This window comes from Manis pentadactyla, chromosome 11 (assembly GCF_030020395.1).
Source record: "Manis pentadactyla isolate mManPen7 chromosome 11, mManPen7.hap1, whole genome shotgun sequence".
Lineage (NCBI taxonomy): Eukaryota > Metazoa > Chordata > Mammalia > Pholidota > Manidae > Manis > Manis pentadactyla.
The window spans coordinates 115,177,467-115,198,597 of record NC_080029.1 but is presented as its reverse complement, the minus strand read 5'-3'; the positions used below and the strand labels follow the sequence as shown (position 1 = coordinate 115,198,597).

General features: G+C 42.2%; 2 protein-coding genes across 8 annotated transcripts in view; one reads left to right on the top strand and one right to left on the bottom strand.

Moving 5' to 3' along the window:
• The window catches only part of AAGAB (alpha and gamma adaptin binding protein), a 304,376-nt gene that overhangs the window by 28,426 nt on the left and 254,819 nt on the right, over positions 1–21,131 (top strand). For 2 of the 7 annotated variants that reach the window (XM_036932250.2, XM_036932252.2), the window contains exons 6-10: positions 11,057–11,139; positions 11,961–12,057; positions 16,086–16,190; positions 16,655–16,704; positions 17,341–19,616. In XM_036932250.2, coding sequence (XP_036788145.2) covers positions 11,057–11,139; positions 11,961–12,057; positions 16,086–16,190; positions 16,655–16,704; positions 17,341–17,418 — 413 coding nt within the window. In that variant the 3' untranslated portion in view covers positions 17,419–19,616. Of the gene's footprint in view, positions 1–11,056; positions 11,140–11,957; positions 12,058–16,085; positions 16,191–16,654; positions 16,718–17,340; positions 19,617–21,131 lie in introns of those variants that run through there. The other 5 variants (XM_036932249.2, XM_036932251.2, XM_057488917.1 and 2 more) reach the window with 4 other exon arrangements.
• Positions 1–21,131, bottom strand: part of SMAD3 (SMAD family member 3) — a 145,211-nt gene that overhangs the window by 9,307 nt on the left and 114,773 nt on the right. The gene's annotated exons all lie outside the window — the stretch shown is intronic.

Here is a 21,131-nt window from a genome sequence, read left to right as displayed (position 1 = left end):
GCAAGACAGGTTAAATTACAGTACTACAGTTGTAGGCAAATTATTATTCTAGAAGGAGATTAAAAATCTTACTGATATAGACACATATTTCTGGGTTAATTTATAATAACCTAGTTTTATATTCTTGGCTCTAGCAATATTTTGTTTCATAAGCAAAATCATGCATTCTTAATGGGGCATTATTGCCCCCAAAGGGGTGAAAATTGATTCTTGGGGGGAAGGCACAAAAAATTACTCTCTTTGTATAAAGCACAGATGTACATATAATATGTAAACATATATATATAGTATACTTGTGATATTCAGTGGGGAGGGTGTGTCATGATTAGGAAAAAAATGTCTAAAATGCCCCTGAGGGAGCGTGTCTTTGTTCTTAGTTCCTGGCTCAGAGATCCTAATGGAATACATATTTGGGTTTTTGCTGGCTTCTGAAACAGCTCCAGATGAAAGCAATAAGGTGAAAGAAGCATCTGTTGTTACTCAGTAACAAGCCCCTTTCAACCACACCTGAGTTCATGTTGATAAAGTGACTTTTGCAAAGCCCCTAAGGATGGGGGGCTGGTTGTCAGGGAAACCAACCACGTGATTGGTCAAAACATTCAGCCCTAGCCCCTGATGGGAGAAGGGCTGGGGGCCGATTTAATCATCGGTGGCCGACCATTTCACCGGCCATGCCCGTGTAATGGACCCTCCGTGAAAACGCTTCGCAGTGGAGTTCGGAGAGGTTCCAGGTCGGTGAACAGAGCGGAGTGTCGGGAGGGTGGTGCGTGCGGATGCTCTTCCATCTGACTGTTCGAGTTATATTCTTTTATAATAAATTGGTAATGTAGTAAGGAAACTGTTTTTCTGAGTTCGGTGAGCCATTCTAACAAATTATCAAACTTGAGGAGGGGGTCGTGGGAACCCCCAATTTGTAGTCAGCTGGTCGGAAGTACAGGAGAACCGGAGACGTGCCGTTGGTGTCTTCGCGTCTTAAGTGGGGGTGGGGGTGGGTGGGCAGCCTTGCGAGACTGAGCCCTGAGCGTGGGGGTCTCCGCTAACTATGGGCAGTTCGCATCAAAGTGGAGTTAAGTGGTAGGACACCCAGGTGCTATGCTCTGTGAGCTGGAGAAGCGCTTGGTGTGGGAAATACCCACACATCTGGTATCAAAGGTGCTGGTTATCAATAGAGAAGGAAACCGAAGTTTCCTTTAAGGGCCATGATGAAAATGGTTGAGAAACACCGAGCTGAAGGACCTGGTTGTCTGCACTAACCTCTGCCTCAGAGGAAATCCCCAGGTATCGTTGTATTCATTGTAAAGGTCAGACGTCTAGGGAAGTTAGTTTCCACTGTAGACATTAAAGAGGAGCCGTCAGATGGCCCCGCAATGAAGCGGCGTCTGCCCTTGCGACGGGTGTGTGCTGCGGGCATCGTCATGTCAGTCAGCTCACTGTGTAACTTCTGCTGTGCTGTCTCTGCCTTCCCTTAAAGGCTGGCGTGGCTCATGTGAAAGGGATGTGGGTAAAATCTCAGCTGCCTATCTGAGTTACCCTCCACCCCTGTCAGAGGCAGACATAGGGCTGTGGAGACCTTCCATTTGGGTCTATCTTTTATAATTTGGTAATCCCCTTATTATCATCATGAAAGGAGAAACTGTGGGTCAGTTCTCTGTGGCAAATGTGACACATTTTTAAGATTGGTCCCCCCTTTGGTCTCCGGTAAGACTACTTTCTCTTTCCATTTCTCAGCTGCATCAGAAAGCCTACGTACGGTGCAAAGTACTTTATTATCCGGAGATGATTTAGGCGTCAGACTCAGAACTGTGTCTGACATCTTAGGAGGCATCCGGTAAATGAGACTTGGTTTTAAGGGCAAGGAGAAGAAGACAGGAGACACCTGAGGCGTTTTGTTTTGTTTTCCAGGTGGAGTTGTCACTTACTGTTTCGTGTGGGAAGAATAGCATTATACACAGTGTGCTTGTTTAAATTGTCAGTTTAATGTTGCCCAGGGTGCTCATCCCAGCCTTTGTCACCGAGTAGGGCCGAGGACTATGGGGAGTTCGGTCTGTACTCGTGGCTCCTGGGTTTGCGGTGGGTCTTTTACGACCACCACCAGAGTGCGGGGCAGAAGGGGAAAAGCTGTCATCTTCTGCTATTTCTAGTCAGTGAAGGAGAGATTAGACTAAACAAATTTTACAGAGCTGTGACTTTGATCCCCCAGTGGTAAACAATAATTGCAGAGATTGCATTTCAATTGAGACTTTACTTTCAGTTCACCTATTATAGTTTAACCTCCAGTTGTTGCCGGGCAGCTGCGTCTGGGGAGGTCTGTCCCTGCGCATGAGGTGCAGCACTAGGAGAAACCTCAACCTGGATGGGGAGGGTTCTTGACTCTGGGCAAGAAAGAATTCTTGAGCAGGTCAGACGAGTGTAGGTAAGGAAGGAATTTAAAGCGGGAGCAGCGGGGAATGGCAGCTCCCTGGCAGGCAGCAGAGAGCAGGACGGTGCAGAGGGAGGGAAAGAGGGAACGTCCTTGGCCTAGGACAGATTCCCTTGCCAACTCCTGAAGCCAGGGTCACCTGGCATCCTGTGTCTGCTTGGATCTGCACGGCATGGGAACCAGCCCCTACCACTCCAGGATTTGGGGGAGCCATGGAGCACAGGATGGAGTGAGATTATGTTCTGAGACCTTCCCAAAGAAAGGAGATGTTCAGGCAGGCTACTAAGAGCAGATTGTACAGCGGCAGTTCCGTCCAGGTCACCCAGGTGACAGAAACATGCAGGTCCAAATCTGAGCTCTTAGCAGACCCTTCCTACTCACTAGGAGTAAAGCAGAGACAGACTGAAGACTTGGAAATAAAATGAAATAGCAAAGAGACAAACCGCAATAATCTGAGCAGTGAGAAAGCTTTATTTGAAAGTATGCACTTAAAGGGAGGAAAGCACGGGTGTCCTCAGAGAGGAGGCGCTCTGAGAGTTTGGGGATTCTGTCTTTTAAGGCTTTCAAGAATGGGGCAGAGGACAGAGTGGGGGTTGTTGGGCGTAGGCTTGACTTGTGGTCTCCAGGTGCTTATCTCTGGTGAGAGACACCATGTCTCCTTTCCTTTATTATCAGTCCTCCAGCTAATTCTGCTAAATAAACCCAACACAAGGGATTTGTTTATCCTGTTCTTCTCCAAGATAGTGGTTACCCTCAAGTGGCGACATACCAGGTAAGGCTGCCTGCCCTGCCTTAAGGTGGGCTATTGGGTTATTGTCTGACTACCAGAGAACATGTTAGGAATTTTACTTCTCAACTCTCTGCTTTTTAAAATGGAATCTTAGCCTTAAGATGGTGTCCCTCCTGATCTTACTATGCTATTTATAGCTTGGCATTTTTCATCATAGGCAGGAGAAGTTAATCATGATGCTTGTCCCCTGTCCCTGCCCTGCCTCACAGGGATGCAGGTGGGTAAGGATTAAGTGGAGTTTTAATAATAGAAAGAACAACTCATATGGTAGTTTTCTATATTCCCATCATAAATGGAGTTGCTATTAATAATGTACGTTCCTGTGAAATTACCTGGTCACAAGATACCATGGCAGAAGTACCAGGTTCCAGTTTAAGGAATCATGTGCAACTAACGTGCAGACCAGTGGCAGGAAATGAACGCCACAAACACAAGGTCTCCCTGGCTTCCTGACACCTGGGCTACTCTCCTGAGAAAGTAGATGGTTAATGCCTTTAATGTAAAAAAAAATTTTTTAAGAGGGTAAAAAATGATTAAATAAATTTCAGTGTTGTAGAAAACAAAACAATATCAAATCAGTGAGAATAAGAATGGTTAATAAAGAAGATTCTAGTAGAGTCCGTCTCTAAGTAATTTTGGGGAATTGGCACATGTAATCTCTGGGATAGAGTAGAATTATGCCAACAGTACATTATATGAAACTGAGTTCTTTGGGTCAAAAGTGAGTTGTTCCTCTTTTGTCCCAGTGCCTGATACTGTAGATCTGAAAACTTGATTTGAAAAATCTCTTATAGTTGTCTGTGAATGTTGTCAAAAATAAAATTAAGGTATATAGTTGCTCTGGTGTAGTTTTTTCCTATATATATATATATATATATATATATAATATTATATTATACACAGAAGTAATAGTAGTGTGACTCCATTTGGGTTCCCAGACCCGATTCCAATGTCTGTAAGTATGTGGGAGGGGGTCTTCCCACACATAACTCCAAGCAATTCTGGAACACCCGCAGGGTGCTGGAGAACTCAATACTGATGCTATCTGCCGGGAGACAGCACCAGATTCCTCCAGTTAAGGGCTCCATCCTACAAGACTGCCCTCCACCCCCACTCCAGATGCTCATCACAAGCCCCAGGCAGCTCCCCGTGCTTCTGACCTAGAGTGGAGGTTCCCACGACCTCCCCTTAGGTTCAGTTAGTTTGCTAGAGCGGCTCACAGAGCTCAGGAAAACCGAATTACCAGTTTAATAAAGGACACCATAAAGGATACAAGTTAACAGCCAGATCAAGAGATACACAGGGCAAGGTCCCAAAAAAGGAGGCTCTATCCTCGTGGAGCTCGGGGCCTGCTTGGTGGCACGTGGAGGTGTTCTGGTTCCCCAAGCATAGAATGTCTCCCCCGCTTAGGAGCAGGATCCAACTGAGCAGAGCAAAAGCTCTAAGCTCTTCTCAGGGGTTTGCATGAGGGTTTCATTGCTTAGTCATGATTGACTAAATTATTGGCCATTGGCTGATTTCAGCCTCCAGCCCCCGCCCTTGGGTGGGGGTCCAAAAATCTCTCATTAACATGACAAAACACCCATTTCACCTTTAAGACTGCAGTATTTACAGGATCTGTGGATAAAGACCAAATATACCTGGGAAATATATATTTGGTCATATGAATGACCAAATATATATTTCCTATGACTCATTTTTATTATTGCATTAGTGATTTCTGTGTGTGTGTGTGTGTGTGTATGAGCAGATGGCATAATTTGGAGGAAGACTGTTGTAAGAGAAAAAGGGAAAGAGGGAATTATGAACAGTTAGGATGAAAGGGAATTAATTGTATGAGTAAAATGATGAGACTTTGTTTTAAAAAATAAATCACCTTCAAAGTTGTCCGTAAGTAACTGAATGGTGGGGAGTCCCTTCAGATGAATTGCCTCGGTGGCACTGAAGGCATCCTCATGGCCACCTTGCAGAACATTTTAAACCACGTAAGAAAAGTCATCTTTTGCTCTCACTATTCCCACACTTGGTTCTGATTGATTTTTTTTTTCTTGATTCTGAAAATTCCCTTTAGGATTTCCAAGAGTGTGCATCACGCCCCGGAGATAGGACTTTGGAACCATTATTGAAATTAGTGTAAAGCTTCCTTTGCAACTGTTTCCTTTTCAAAAAGCTCATTCTGAGCTTAGTTCTGTTTACTGAGAATTAGTGTGTATATGTGTGTGTGCAAAGGAGGACATATACCAAAGTACTAATTGGCATCTTTGGTGACTTTTCTTCTTTATACTTTCCTATTTTCTCTAAATTTTCAATAATGAACATACTGTTTACAATCAGGAAAAGGGAAAAAACATGGCCTGATTACTTTCTGGTCATGTTACCATTATGTATTCAAGTATTGGCAGAAACAGTTCTTGACTTGCGAGCAGGTGGCCCAGGTGTCAGAGGGAGAGTACGGATCCGCTTTCCTGAATCCAAAGCCAATGTTGGAGCCGGAAACAGTGCGTAAGCCCATTTCTCTAAATAAGCGCTGTTTTTAATAACGTACTCAGTTTTGTCCTTTTCAAGCAGTAGTTTAGCTCAAGAGAATATATCAGTTCTTCCAATTCTTTGTGATTTTGAAAACATTTGTTTAAATTTGTCAGGCAGAAGTGGAATGTGATGTAAATGAGCAGGCTTATTTCCCTAATACTAGTGAAATCATTTCTGATGGAGTACTTGCTGAGAAGGAGTTTTTATGCAAATAGTATGGTGTAATTAAAAAATACCAAAAATAGGCACAGCTTCTCTATGTAGGTTAATATATCCTGTGGTTATTGTAAGTTTGGTCATGTTCATCACATGGGTGGAAAAGAAAATATTTTGTGGGGAGAGGAAGAGGATGTACAGAGAATTTGGAATATGGGGAGACCTTGAACTTGTTAAGATATGCCAAGTAACTGCTGCTTTAGCGGAATAAAAGCTGAAATATGAACACAGAAAATACATCAGGTCATTATGGGAGCACTTTGGGGGTGTGGTCGTGGAAATTCTTAATCCCATGAGCAGCGTATGTAAATTTGAAGTAAGAACTTCACCTGCTGCTCGCGGCCCCCGTCTGCCGATGTTATCGGGCTGTCAGCAGGTGTTCCAGCCCCCGCCGCATGTCCCGCGCTGTGCTGGGAGCTGGGGGTGCAGAAGCACCCTTGGCTGTTGTCTGTCTGCTCAGAGTTGATGATACAGTTTAGGATAGCAGGCAGACTCGACAAGTATTTATACTACATGTTCTCTCTTGGGCTGATTGAACTGTAAGGACAACAAAGGCAAATGGGACTGAGGGAGAAACAAAAATGAGCTCAAATCAGCTAGAGAAGTTCTCAGATTAGGGGAAGATATTTCTAATGCTGATACGAGGCAAAGAGCGAATCTCAAATGTTCTTATTCTCTTTTTTCATTGAAAAATCTTTTCAAGAAATGAGGTAAAACCTGAGAATTTTAGCCAAAATTTTCCCATCTAATTAGTAGATCTATACCAGTGATTCTTAATTGGAAGCGATTTTGCACACATACACACCCGCCACCCACCCACTTCCCGGGACATTTGGTAGTGCTATAGGCGTGCGGTAGGTGGAGGCCAGGGATGCATGGGACTCTCTTCCCTCCCCGCTCCCCCGACACACACACACCCGCCCAAAGAATTACCCAACCTCAAATGTCAGTAGGGCTGAGATGGAGAAACCCTTGTCTACTTGCATTTGAGGGTCAGTAAAGGTGCAGGGGGGCCTAACCGCCTGTCTGCCACTAGTTTTATGTGACCATTGCTTCCAGGGGTTTGAGGGGCTGGGCTAGGATCAGCTGATGAATGGCAGTGAAGTGGCATTATGATTCATTATTCAGTCCTGAACTGTTCATCTCAGTTCAGTTAAAAATCAGTCTCAGCCAAGGATATAATGAAGGAATACTGACAAAAGAGAGCTTAAGTATGTGAATAAAAAGACGTCTTTCTGCCTTTGACCCACATTTGTGTCATATGCAGTATTTGTATATCAGATGTTGACTGACAACTCTTTACGTGTTACTTCTGGGCTTATTGGAAAGAGTATGGAATTTAGAGTCAGTTCTGGATTTCAAATTCAGGTTCTAACTATGTCACTTTGGACAAGTAACTTAGTCTTTCTGAGTTATAGTTTACTCTGTAGAAGAGAATAATAAATCCTGTGTAAAAGAGAATAATGTAAAGAAGATATATGTTGACTTCTGTTTGTGTGTAAAAGGCATATTATATTTTGGTTGTGAGGATTAAAGAAGCATTGTGTGCCCAGTACTTAGGATGTTACCTTGCACATCTTGAGGACTCAGTATGTGTTAGCTATTGTTATTAACCTTTACGATAGCTGTGCAAGGTAAGTATTGTTATACCCACTGCACAAATGTAGAAACTGAAGTACGGAGAGGGCCTAATTTGTGTAAGACCACACGTTAAGTCGTAGAACTAGGATTCAAATCCATGCTTTTCTCTCTCTTCAAACTCCTATGCTTGTTATATTGCCTTGATAACATAGTGGAGGAGTGGGAGATGAGCAGAAAAAGTAGACAGAAAAAAACACTTTTTTAAGAACTCCTTTTCCCCTTTGCCCATACAGAAGTTCCTTTTCTGTCTAGGTTTTTAATTCTCTAAATGTCCCCTCTAATGAAAGTAAAAATTGCTGTGTGAAATGCATTTTATGTTTCTATAATAATGTGCCTTTGGGTTTGTAAAGAAATACACAATTTCATGTATTCCATTTTCTTGAAACTTCTTATATTAAAAAATAAATACATAAATATAAGCTCCTCCCCAAGGCTTGAAAATTCCCATTTCAAATCTTTGAAAAGGCTGTAGTTTTGTTTCTGACACTTCCTAGAAGAATTCTATGCTGACCAGCGCCACTAGATGTTTTTCATGATACTATCATTTTTATCTGTTTTTATACTGGTGCCAATTTGCTAGTCTGCCGAAACAGAATTAGATGTTTTTAGGACCAGAGTCTAAAATACTTACTATGCCTTCCAGAATAATTTATTTTACACCACTTAACAACTTCCCCTTTCTGCAGCTCTGATGTTGCAGAAGAATCAGTTAAGTAGGTGGATAATTATCCCTTCCTAGTCTAATATTTTGTGGTGTCATTAAAACCAGAGATGCTAAAGCCAATTTCAACAACTACCTGCTAAAGGAATAAATCCCTTGGAATAGGGATGACATTTCCATGCCCTGAATCTTGGGGAGAAAAATCTGGCAAGCAAACAATTTATGTAATTCTTTTCTATGAGAAGAATGGTCTACAGTGGTTGCACATGGGCAGAATTTTGTTAAAACATTGAACTCAGCAAAACTGAGAGTTTCTTTAAAACCGTAGGTATATAAAATATACAAGTTTTTTGAGCAACTCAAATGTGCGAGCAGTCTGCTTTGGATAAGCAAAAATGAATTGTTCTTCTAATTGTGAAAATTTACGTCTCTAACTCCCTTAAAACATAAGCAGTGGAACTAGTGAGCACTCATTAGTTGACTAAATTCTTCACTGTTTATAAGAGAACACTGAGCTGAAGTCCGTCCAGCTTATTATCTGAAACCCTTAATAGTTGTCTTTGAACTTAGAAAGGTTCTGAAATTTCAGGTTCTTGTTTTTTGCTCTACTAGGTCATTGTTAAAAATACCTAAGCCCAACTAATGCAAAGTTACTGTCAAGAGAGGCTAAAGAATTCCTCTTTATTTCATAAAACCACAAACCTCTAGAGGAAAAAGGATCCACGTGTAGCAACTGTCTTGTTTTACAGATCAGAAAATTGAGGCACACAGATTGATCAATTTGTCCAAGGTCTCGCTGGTAGGCAGAGCCAGGAATGAAATCCAGGCTTTCTGCCCACTAGCCCAGTTCTCTTTCCACTATTCTTTTGCATCATTTTATCCATTATCAGAATTGGGGCACTCAGGTTTTTTCTGTTGTGATAACATATACACAGCATATAATCATTAAATTAAAATCTCTTTGATAGGTAAACATAGAACAAAAAAGCCAGCAGGCACACAGAAGAGGTTTATGGTCTGTGGTGACAGGTCTGGCTTCTAACTCCTCTCCATTCTAGATTCCCTCCAAGGAGGCAGCCACTGTAAAGAATAAGGTGTTCTAAATAGACAATTTGGGTCTAATAACATGCCTAAACTAACACTGTATTGCATTATTCTTTATGGATTGCAGTCTGGCCTGCCAAGTTTAGGTAATGCCCAACAGAGGAAAACCGTAAGTTGTAGAATTGGAATATGGAGAGATTTGTGAATTGGATTTGAAAGTTACCCCAAGTCCAAGTTCTTTTGTGTAATAGAAGTGAGGGCTCTCTCAGATTAGGCCTTTTGTACAAAGAGCCTAAAATACCTTATAAGAGCTCTCATGTATCCTAATAACATGTAAAATACCTGTCTAGTATTGCACAGCTGCATACAACTGCTTTAAAATCTATTATCGCATTGGCCAAAAAGAAAGAGTTGTGCTGGCATTTAAATAAACACCTCCAGGCTCTGTGAAACTATCAGGGTGGGACAACACATGGGTCTGCTTCTCCCTGCCTCTCAGGCTCCACTGCCTGCCTTCATGAAACTTGGTGCCTGGTTCTGGGTGGGGCACACCCCAGCATTTGGCCCAGGGAGTTCTAGCAGAGTGAGCAAGTTGGGTGAGGAGGTGACAGGGGCTCCAGGAGTGCATGTGCACCTGTGGCCCTGCTGTCACTGTGGGGGTGTGGAGCAGCAGAGCACAGGGCAGCCGCACGCTCTTAGTGCTGCCCAGCATTTTGTAGCCGTAAAAGCATAAGCAAGTGCAGTAGTTAGAGGTGAGGTGACTGCCCACATGGTGGGTGGTCAGGCTGGGCAAAGCTGCAGGCCTACACCTAGCGTGTGAGAGAGGAGCTTCATCCCAGTTTGAAAAGCAGATGTCCCCAAGGAGGGCGGAAACTACAAGTGTTTCTTTCTTTAATACCTCTCTGTGTGACTGTCTGACAGCAGGTTGCACCTGGCACGGGGGAGGATGGAGGAAGTTTGTGGGTGGTTTAAAGAGAACTGAGAATGGGTTCAGGGAAGGAATAGGGAGAGGAAAGGTGTGGTGGGAGGAAGTCGCCTTTTTTAGAGTTCTTTGGGTTCTATACTCCTAAACTCTTGGATCGTGGGTTTTGTGTTCTGCTCTAAGGCAGTGTTGCTTTTGTTTTGTTTCAAACTTCTCTGATCCTGCTCCCTTGGAATATTTGCTAAAAGTTCAGATTCCTTGGCCGCTGTCCCAGAGTTTCTGCTTAAGTCAGTCTGAGGTAGGGTCCTTGATGGCTAGTGATTCTGGGGAGCATTGTCTAAGCAAGGCTGGTGCTTCTATTTCCATCAGTTCTAGATGTTCTGCAGATTTGTCCTCCATTGGTGATGCAAGCATTGAGAGTACTGGAAGCCTTAACTGCAAAAGGTCTGTCTGGATCAAACTTAGAGCTTTATTTTTAAAATCGTGCATGTGCCTCTTCACCTGATAATGCCTTGGTGTTGATTTTTAAAAAATGGTTTTGATGGTTTAAAACACTGGAATGTTAGTTCATAGTGACTATTAAAACATGAGTGCTGTTAACCTTTGCAAACAGAACCACCGTGCAGCCTTTTGTTTGTCATAAGGGCCCTGCCGTTACGTTTGACCTGGACTAATGCACTGTGAGGGTCAAAACTGATTCACAGTCAAGAGAGTACGGTAATTGGTAGTAACTTTTTTATAGTTAGAATTTTTATAATGAGGAACCAGCCATTGTTTCATTTTAACAATTTTAAATGTAAACAACAGATTTCAGTGACTTTTTTTTCTTTTTAGATAGGAACCAAGGCTTTAGCCTTCTCAGCTCACTGGCCGGAGCACACCGTGGTGCTGGGGCGGCAGAGAGCTGTCACTCAGAGGTAAAGATTTTTCCTGGATCTTCTCTCTGCTTTGGCTGTTATTTCTTCTTGTCATTATGAATGTTTACACCACTTTATCTGTCTTTTTCTCCCCTCCACTTAAGAGGCAGCAGAAAATACTTTAACAGGAGGCTCTAAAGCAGCCCTCTTGTACCTGCTGGGAGAAGGCTAGTTGACTAGTAAGCCCTGCCAGGATGCTTCAGTGCAGGCTTGTTCCGTGTTTTCTTTGCTTGAGTGCTTTTAAAAATGTGCTAGCATTTCTCTGAGGCATAAAGTTGCCTCCAGATCTTTAAATATAAAATAAAATTGATTCTTTTTCTGTACTTCTTGGGTACAAAGCCCTGTACAAATCCGAGGCAAGGTCCCTACCCTCAGTGAGCTTCACAGGCTGATTTCAACTCTCTGGCCTCAGGACTTCATCCAGGCTTACCTCGGTGAATGTGCTGGAACCAAGAGCAGATGGCACAGCACCATGTTGTCTTTCCAGGCATCTTTTCCACCATTCTCTGAACTCTTTGTACTATGACTGTGTTCATTGTCACATTTTGAATAAACCATGGATCTTAAAACACAAAAAGCATGCTTAAAAACCCACAGCAAAATCAAAGCACGTTCTAGTTTTTCCTTGGGGTAAAATACTCCTACTGAATTTTTGAGCTTCTAATTTTTTTATGACATTGATTCTTCTTCTGTCTTTCCTTGTCTCTCGCTCCTATTACTACTTCTCTAAAGCCCACCAGGGAGTAACTGTGAACCTTTTTGGCTTTAGTTCTGGAATAGCCTACTATTAAGTTACTGCCTGTGTGTATATTCTTCAACAGCAGCCCCGTTTGCCAGCAGCAGATAGGACTGAATGCCTCTTGGATCACCGGGGTGGTGCATCTAACACAACAGATACTCAGGTTGATAGCACTGTGGGTAAGTTCCTCCTTGGCTGCCAAGAGACAGCTCTCTGGAACTTGGAATAAGTGTGGGGCATAAGTCAAACTAAATTGATTTTAAACATGGATAGAGGATGAAAATTGATAGTGTAGTATACACCAAATGAATGTGAGTCTTGTGGATGGCTGTCAGAAAAAGAAGAGAGAATAACTACATAGCCAGTGTGGGTACTATTTTCTCTCTGATTCTCTTAATCAGGATCTGGATTCAGATCATCTTAGCAAAGACAGAACTTGGTGGTGAAACAGTTTTGTATCTTCATATTCCACAGATTTTTCATAGTATTTAACAGTTGTCAGAATTGATGGTAGCAAGAATAATACAACTTTAGAAGCCCTTTCACATCCTTTTAAAGTTCTTTTGTATTCATTTTCTTGTTTGGTAATGAAGCTTGGCAGAGAAGTTATTTTGTGGAGATGAAGCTGAGGCTTAGAGCAGTTTAAAAAGCTTGTCCAAGAGCATCTGATAAGAAGGTCCTGGGACTGAAACTAGAATCCACTCTTCTGTCCAAAAGCCAAAAAGCCAGGAAGCTCAGTTGACAGTAACAGTGTTCTCTTACTGAGGAACTACTGACATCTCTACTTTCTATTTATGCCACAGAGGGCCCATGCGCAGTAATAATTTTTAAAACTTTTTTTCTGATTATAAGGTAATCCATATAGAAAACTCAAGTGATTGATTATAGAAACATATTAAGAAGAAAAAATTATATGTAAGCTCTTGTCCTCTCAATTAAATCCTTCCTATTGGCTTTTAAACCTGCCATGAAAATAAACTATTAACCACGCTGAAGGAGGTGGGGAAGACAAGAACTAATCTAAGAAACTTGGGAATACAGTGTTCTGACTGGATACCATAAGGTTAAAAACAGAAAGAACTGAAAGAAATAGTGAACTCTACTTAATAAACTTGATTCACACAGGGGTATGGGTTAGAAGTTCTGAAATTACATGTATTTTATGTATATCAGGGCTGAAAAAAAATAGAATGAGGGCTACATTACTTGCTGTCAGAGAAAGAAATTATGAGTAAGGAAAGGAGAAGGCTGGGATGAATCCTTTGGTACTGGACTAGAACTGAAGGTATCAGTATGGACTCTTGCTTTTTAAAAATACAGTTAAATTGATAGAAAAATAAATACACATATACATATGCATGTGTTTGTATACAATATAAATATTTCCTAGCTCTATCCACGGAGAAGAGCCTAGAAGCAACAATACTCCAGCAGCAGTGGACACACTTAGCATTTAGACCTTTGTTTCTAAATACCGTTCTCCAATAAAAGGATCCAGGGCTACTCGGAGAAGTGGTTGATTCCAGGGCCGGGGCAGGAGAAAAGCAGGATGAATGAACCTAGAACATCTCATGGGACCAGAAAGTAAGGAAATACACCAAGAATGGGACATGTTGAAAGGGCACAGGAACCAACCTGAAAGACCTTCCAGTGGGCTAATGCTGGAACAATGTGACTGGTAAATTAAATTAATATAGTATTGGGCTATCTCATCCATTGAATAAATAAATATCCATGAGTCTATACTAAAATCAGTTGAGTAAATAATTAACTGGGACAGAAAGGGCTGCTCCTTCTTAGAGAAGAATTCCATTTAATAAATATAGAAGGAATGCGGGAAATAGAAAATCATCATTAGGCACACATCAAAGTAATAGTTGCTGCTGGGCAGATCCACTGACAGATGTTTAAATTATTAGATGAAAGTTTGAGAAGAAACATGACATTTGCATAGTCTAAAAGTACCTCTTCCAAGGTATGTATTTATTTATTACAAAGGGGAAAATAGTAGCTTACCACTGGAGAAACCCAGCAGAGACCACTTTAGCCAAGTGATGGTCAGCATCACCTGACCTCCCACTGTGTGGTGCACTAGGGCACATCCCGTCTGTGGGATTCTCATCAAAGGTTCATAACCCCGATCTAATGAGAGAACATCAAAAAACCCAACTTGAGGGACATTATACAGAGTAACTAACCAGTACTCTTTAAAAGTGTCAGTCATGAGAGACGAGGAGACTAAGGAGCTGTCACAGATTGGAGAAGGCTAAGGAGATGTGACAGCTAAATGCCGTGTAGGACCCCGGAACAGGCTATATTAGTGGGAAAACTGATGACGTTGGGATGAGGTCTGTACCTTAGTTAATAGCACTGCACCATTACCTTCTTGACATTTACAATTACACCATGGTTATGTAAGATGTTAACACTAGGAGAAAGTGGGTGAAGGGCATATTGGAACTCTCTACTATTTTTGCAACTTTTTTGTAGGGCTTAAAATTTCGTAGGGCTATAAAATAAAATTAAAAAAAGGCTAAACCAAATGAACAAGAAGAAAAATACTTCCTCAGCCCACATCTCCCTCCTTTTCTCTTTACTGAACTTACTTACATTTTTCACCTCCTATTCACTCCTCAACTCATGATCACAGAGCGTTTGCCACCATTGGCCACTGGAACAGCTCACCAGCAACCTCCGTGCCACTAATCTAATAGATATTTTCCAGTCCTCATCACGACATCTCGGCAACATTCAATATTATGGATCAATCCCTTTTTGAAACATTTTTTCTTAACTCGCGCAACACATCTCCTGGTTTCCTTCCTACTTCTCTAGCTATTCCTTCTCTTTCTTTGGTAGATGACCTTCCTTTACCCAGCCTTTAAATATTGCTGTTTCTTAGTGTTCCATCTAACTTTCTCTTCCACATTTTATTTTTAGGCACAAAGTGATTTTCTGGACATCCACCATTCAGTTACACACAGATAAATCAAGAATTTTTATCTCTAGTCCCATATACCAACTGCCTACATGACTTGCCCATTGAGCTAAAGCAAATTTGTTAACCAAAATGCATTTTTCATACCAAATTATCTCTATAGGATTGAAGTAAATGGAAGGAATTATAAGTTACCATCCTTGTCTTCAAATGACTTACAGTCAAAATGAAGAGACAGGCCGTGTAATGTAATGGCTAAAGTCATGGGCTTAGAGTCCTGGACAACTGGATTCAAAACCATGGCTCTCTCACTAGAAATGAGATGACCTTGAATAAATTATTTAGTCTCCATGGGCCTTAGTTCCCCCTTCTGTAAAACAGAGGTAACAAATCTTTTCTCACAACTCTGTTTGCAAAAATGAAATGGAATCATGTAAATTAAAGCAGTCAATGGTGCAGACACAAAATACTCTCTCTTGCTGTAGCCTATTTATTATAGTAGTGGTGGAGAGATGTCAGAACACAGAGTAGCACATGGCAGTGCCAGGACAATTCTATAAACACTAAGTGTGGGTGGATTCTAAGGAAGAAGGCCTGTGAGCTGAGACGCCAGGGAAGATGTCCTAGAAGTGGTCAGCCTGGAGTGGAGAATGAATAAAGATTATGATTAAAAAAAAAAAACTTTGACAGGCTACGTGCTGAGGTAGAAATAGTAAAAGATTTGTAGCGAGAAAATAGGACTTTTAAACTGGCTCTACCTCAGAACAGCTCTAATTTTAAATGAGTCCCTTTTAAAATCCAAGTCTCTTTGTGTGTCAATTGTGGACATTGATACCTGTCCTAACCACCTTATGTAGTGGTTGTAATAGATGTGAAAATATTTGTGTTACAGTAAAATATGCTATAAATTTCAGTCATTTATTGTTGAATCGGTGACCTTAGTGGAGAGTGTGGACTTTAGAATTGGAAACACCCAAGTCTGAATCCAAGGTCACTTCAACTCAGAGCTCTAGTTTTCTCATCTCTAAAGTGGAAACAGTGTTCCTTGCCTCATTTCAGTGCTGTGAGGATGAAATAAGTTACTGTTCACTTGTGAAGGTCCCCTGGCAGCCGTGCAGGGCGAAGCCTCAGGAGCTGTGAAGTCTGTGCCCAGTGGGCACTCATTCACAGGGACTTTCAGCAAAGCTAGGATCGGTTGCCTTAGGATTTTGTGTACTTAGCACATATGTAAGAAATGTGCACAAATAATTTGATGAATCCTTATTTCAGATCCTGTGTTAGATCTGGATATTCAAGAATTAGCCAGTCTTACTACTGGTGGAGGAGATTTGGAGAATTTTGAAAGACTGTTTTCAAAGTTAAAGGAAATGAAAGGTAACCAGATCCATTGTGTTTGACATATTCCCATATTGATGCTCCTCTATTTTATGCAGTAGGATATTATTTTGTAACTGCTGATTGGATTCCATGGTCTGCTCTCAGCTGTCCTTGAGAAACTTAGCTACAGGGGGACTGTGCCGGCCTCTCTTGGTAAAAATTCCCTGGGGAAAAATTTCCTGTTTCTTTATTCTCTTTCCTCTTTCTTTCCCATTTTTTTCTTGCCTCTGTTTCTTTCATTGTGTCTCATTAACTTGGAATCAGTAAGATCCCTACCAATTTACCCACATCATTCCCATCTGGAAAATTTGGAAGACTTAAAATTCCTAACAACTGTATTGACCACACCATAAACATACGTCTTGGAAACCCATCTCCCATTTTCTAGTGTTAGAACCACCGTACACTCGAGACTCTTCCATGCTCTTAGATGAATTTCTTAAGATATATTTTCCTTCTAGACAAGGCCGCGACGCTTCCTCACGAGCAAAGAAAATTGCATGCAGAGAAGGTGAGACAATCAGGTATTTACTGAGGGCCTACAAAAGGTCCAGGTTGTCAAAATCATGTATCACACTTGTTGACTTCTAAAGTGACTTAGTGTGAACTTTTCATTAGATATTAACTTATAACTAATTAAATATTTGAACAGTAGTAACATAGGTGTTGCAGTCAAACCAAGATTTTTCAAATGTGTGTTGAGTGATGTGAAACTTTCATTGAGACTCAGGGTGTTTGCCTTCCTAACTGTTGGGCTGGAAAACTCTTAGTTATTTTGCATTGTTTTGTTTCGTTATTACCAAAGCAACAGATGTTCTTGGCAGGAAACATATATGGTTTATGGTATTCCACTGTATGAAAATAATTTATCCAGGTCCCTTTTTGACATTTAGGTCACATTTATCTTTTGCTTGTGTAAATGGTGAAACTGTGCATATCCTTACACATCACCTTTGTATACAACTCTGATTGTATCCTCAGCATAAATTTCTAGGAGCAGAAGTCCTGGGTCAGGGTATCCAAGGGTTTCCGTATATGTTGCCAGAGGGCTGGAGGGTAAGCTACAGAATTTTAGGTCTTAATCAGTTCAAAGTATGGCATGAAATTTAGCTGTTGCCTAAAATTTCTCGCATGCTCCTTTCCACAGGTGGCCAAAGCGTTCTGGATGGCAATCGGGGGAGACAGAGAGGAAATTGAAGGCCTTTCATCTGATGAGGAGCACTAAATCATTCATACTAGGGCTTAACAAAGAGGCTCACTCTACCTGAGACACTTCCCTTCTCAATTGTTTTTGGACTTCGGCTGAGCTTCCCATCATCATGTTGCCCTCCCGACTTGTTTATATAGGATCCTCTTAATTTTAGTTTTTAGTAGGGGGTTAAGGAGGAATCTTTCCTTCCTCAGTTATAAGGGAGTGAAGAGTAAAAGGACAGTAAGGAGGGAGAACTTTCCAAGTACACCTCTTTGTTCCAGGGACAGGAGTGTGATGAGGCTCAGAGGGCTGTGGGCTTTGCCTGTTCAAGAAGGAAACCACCCCGCCACTCCTGGTCAGCCTCTGGTGTGGCCTTCCCCACACTCACACTGTGCTGCCTCAGATCGAGCACTCGGGCCGCCTTCTCTGGTGGTCTGGGTTTTCTGCTTCCAAGGAGCTTGCTGTTCTGAGTTTTGATGCTTCTGAGGGAGGAAGAGAAGCAGCGACCCATTGGATGTGTACTGGTGGGGCCAAAGTCGGTGGCCCTCGGGTTAGTCTCCAGCTAAGAAAGGCTCTGGGCATTTCATTTAAAGTGGTGTCTGAGCTCATGATTAATGCATTGAGCAGGCAGTGTGAATTTTTAGACTATAATAAATGAGGCAAAGGTTTCCACTCTGATAGGAATAAAACAAACCCCTCCATGAAGTTGTTGGGGTTGGGGGTAGAGAGAGAGAAACAAAGAATTCCCCGGGTGAGCCACGGAAACGCTACGTGGGTGCATACTGAGATCTGTGTGTTAGTGTTTCCATGAAGAAACTCTTCTTCTTCCTTAGCATTTCCCCCGCTGCTTGAGATGTCAGAGCTGTGCTGTGTCATACTCTGTACCCTCAGAACAAGGCACGTTTTCTCTCTGAAAGCCAAACAGATCACTGCCAAAGTAGTACCACTGAGGAGAGGGCAAGGTGGGACAGGCTGTGAGATGTCAGGCAGCCAATCCCTTAGTGCCCTGAGTTACTTCCTGGGCTGAGGTAGGTGAGCCCCAGGGGAACTGATCATGAAAGTTTCCAAAGGAAGAGTGGGAAATAACAGCACATAAAATTCCTTCTTTCTCTTTTTGTAGACACTTGCTAGTGCCTGTCATTAGCCTTCACTGTGGTAGTCATTGCCACGGCTCTAACGTGGCACGGGGCTGAGGGCTGCTAGGGTAGGCCTAGGTCACTAGAAGAAACGAGTTTCAGGCCCCTCCTTGCCACCAGCATCTAAGGACTGCTGACCCTGAAACGGATGGCAGACTGAGTGGAATGCTCCAGGAAGCAGGCCGGGGTGGCCACAGGAGGGAAGGTTTCAGTGGCTGGAACGTTCAAGAAGAGCCATTCCAGGGTACCTTGGAAGTTCTCTTTGGTGACTTTTTCTTAACCTCCTTTTTTTTTTTTTTTAAACTATTCTGAAGGTCTTTGAGACTAATTTGTCCCATCAGTGTTTCTTTGAGGTGACTATATAAGCCATTGATTAGGAATGTAAGGAAAGTTGGCTCTGGGGTTGTAAAATGAAAGATAGAACATGTTTTTCTTAAGCCATGAAAGGTTTCAGAAAATTAGGTCATACGGTTAGGAAAAACAGACTAGAAGAAGCTGTGAACTTGATTTTGTGAGCTAAACGAAGTCAGGTGATTAAAATGTGATTTATTGATAAAGTCTAATGTGTGTTGTCACGGTGCTTTTTAGCGGGATGTGTGAGGGGGAGGCCTTCCTTCACTGCATCAGGCATAGTGAACAGTCTAAGACTTTGTCAAACTCACTATTCTGGAATCCATCACACATACGGATAACATCAGCTCATACTTTCAGGACCTTAGTCTTAGAGTTTAGGATATAGGCCCCTTCTAGGGGACTTGTGAGCTAAAAATATCCAGTGGTATCTGCTGAAGAGTCATGTTTTAAGAAGTGTGATCATGAGGTAATAGTGCAGTAAGTGCTGCCGTCTATCTAAAGTGACCTGTGTACATGCCACCCCAAGTTATTACGGACTGTCCATCTGGGATTTCAAACGAGAGCCTTGGCTTTTTTCCCTCTTAAACGTTTCTCAATTTGCATAGCACCGTGTCTGGCACATAGTAAAACCTTACTTTTCGTTTGGATTTGGATTTGATAGTTTGATGAATATGATCCCAAAGTTTGAAGGTCCATGAGTGCTGGTAGGGAGAGACAAAAATAAACATTTTTTTTTCCCCCCGAGAAAACCATGTGTTATGTAATAATTTTAGAGTGATGAAGACATAGATATTTTTATAATTTTAAAATATGTGATCCTGCCAGAGTATGAGAAGATTGACAGAACCAGTTTGCTTGCTCTCTATTTATAGAACTTGGCCACGTCTAATTCAGAGAAGCTGGAGATTCAGGGAAGCTAGACTTAGATGGCTGAGTAATATGGGATGTGGTTCAAGGACCATAGAGCACGTCAGGCCACGACTGCAAACTGCTTGTGACGCACGAAATGTGATATACGGCTAACTTCATGTTCCCACTGTCGAGAGGTGGGGATGAACATTTCTGCCGTGGCTTTAACCTTAGGCCAGTGTCTTAACAATGGCCATCGGGAGAGCACGTGGAATGCCCCTTGGCCTCCCTCGGGAAAACAGTCTTAGAAGAAGCACTAAGGGTAAGATGAGAGCTCCGTAAGCTATTCTGAGCTTGAGCGTTTGCTGATGCAAAGCTAAATTTAGCAAACACGTGTCTAAGTGTGGTCAGAGGTTCTGATTCATTGAAGGTACCGATGGATGGAGACAGGGTTCCAGAGAATGCTGTAAAGGGTTAAGAGTTTCCCGTTACCCCCCGAGATGTTAAAATAGATAAGACAATTTAGGTATAACATTGTATTGTTAAATGCCAAATCTTATTAGACAGTAGGTAGAGAAAATGAAAATCTGATCATGTGTACCACCTTTAGGATGGGGTTGGTTGGTAAATAACACTCTAGTAATTTTCCCGTAATTCGTATGTCTCAAAAAAGGAACATGCCAACTGTGCAGGGCAAGGTTCTAGTTTTGGCTTTGACTCTGCTTGGGGTTTAGTTTAGTCATCCATGCTCACACCTTTGGAATGGAAGCTCTTGCAGAAAGGGCCTCAGAAATTCTCGAAGTTCCTTATTTGGGGCCTTACCCATGCCTGGTGTAACATCACAAGTGTTGCTCTTAATGGAGACATCTTCATTCAGCGTTAAGGGTTTGTGTTGCAGCGCTAGTACAGGAAGTGTCTTGCTGGGTTCTGAGGTGTTTCTCTGTGGTTTGCAGAATGAAGAATTTAAGGAGAGGTAATAGCACAGTTGGGCCTTTTGTTGGGGTGCCGCCGAGCCCCGCTGCAGCTCTTAATGATTTACAGTTCTGCTTTGTTCCCTGTTGGAAAAGTATTGATTCAAATCCTGGACCTGATGGTCATTACTGCATCTTTGGAACACAGGCTTGAAAAGAAAAATAGTTTTTTGCCTCAAAAACCCTTTTATATCTGTGTGTATCTGTTGATAGGCTCAAATGCTGTCGTCCCGCGACTACAAATCTGGGAGGCCTAAGCGGGTCACCTAGAGGCGTGCACAACCAGCCTCCCTGGTTCTCTCCTGTGAAGGATGTGACACTGCCTCTCCCCTTTCTCCTGTCAACCGGGTGGCTTAATGCTACACAAATGTGGGTTACCTGAGGCCTGGGGCAGGATCGTCACGGAAGCAGCAGCATAATCTAGGAGAGGAAATTA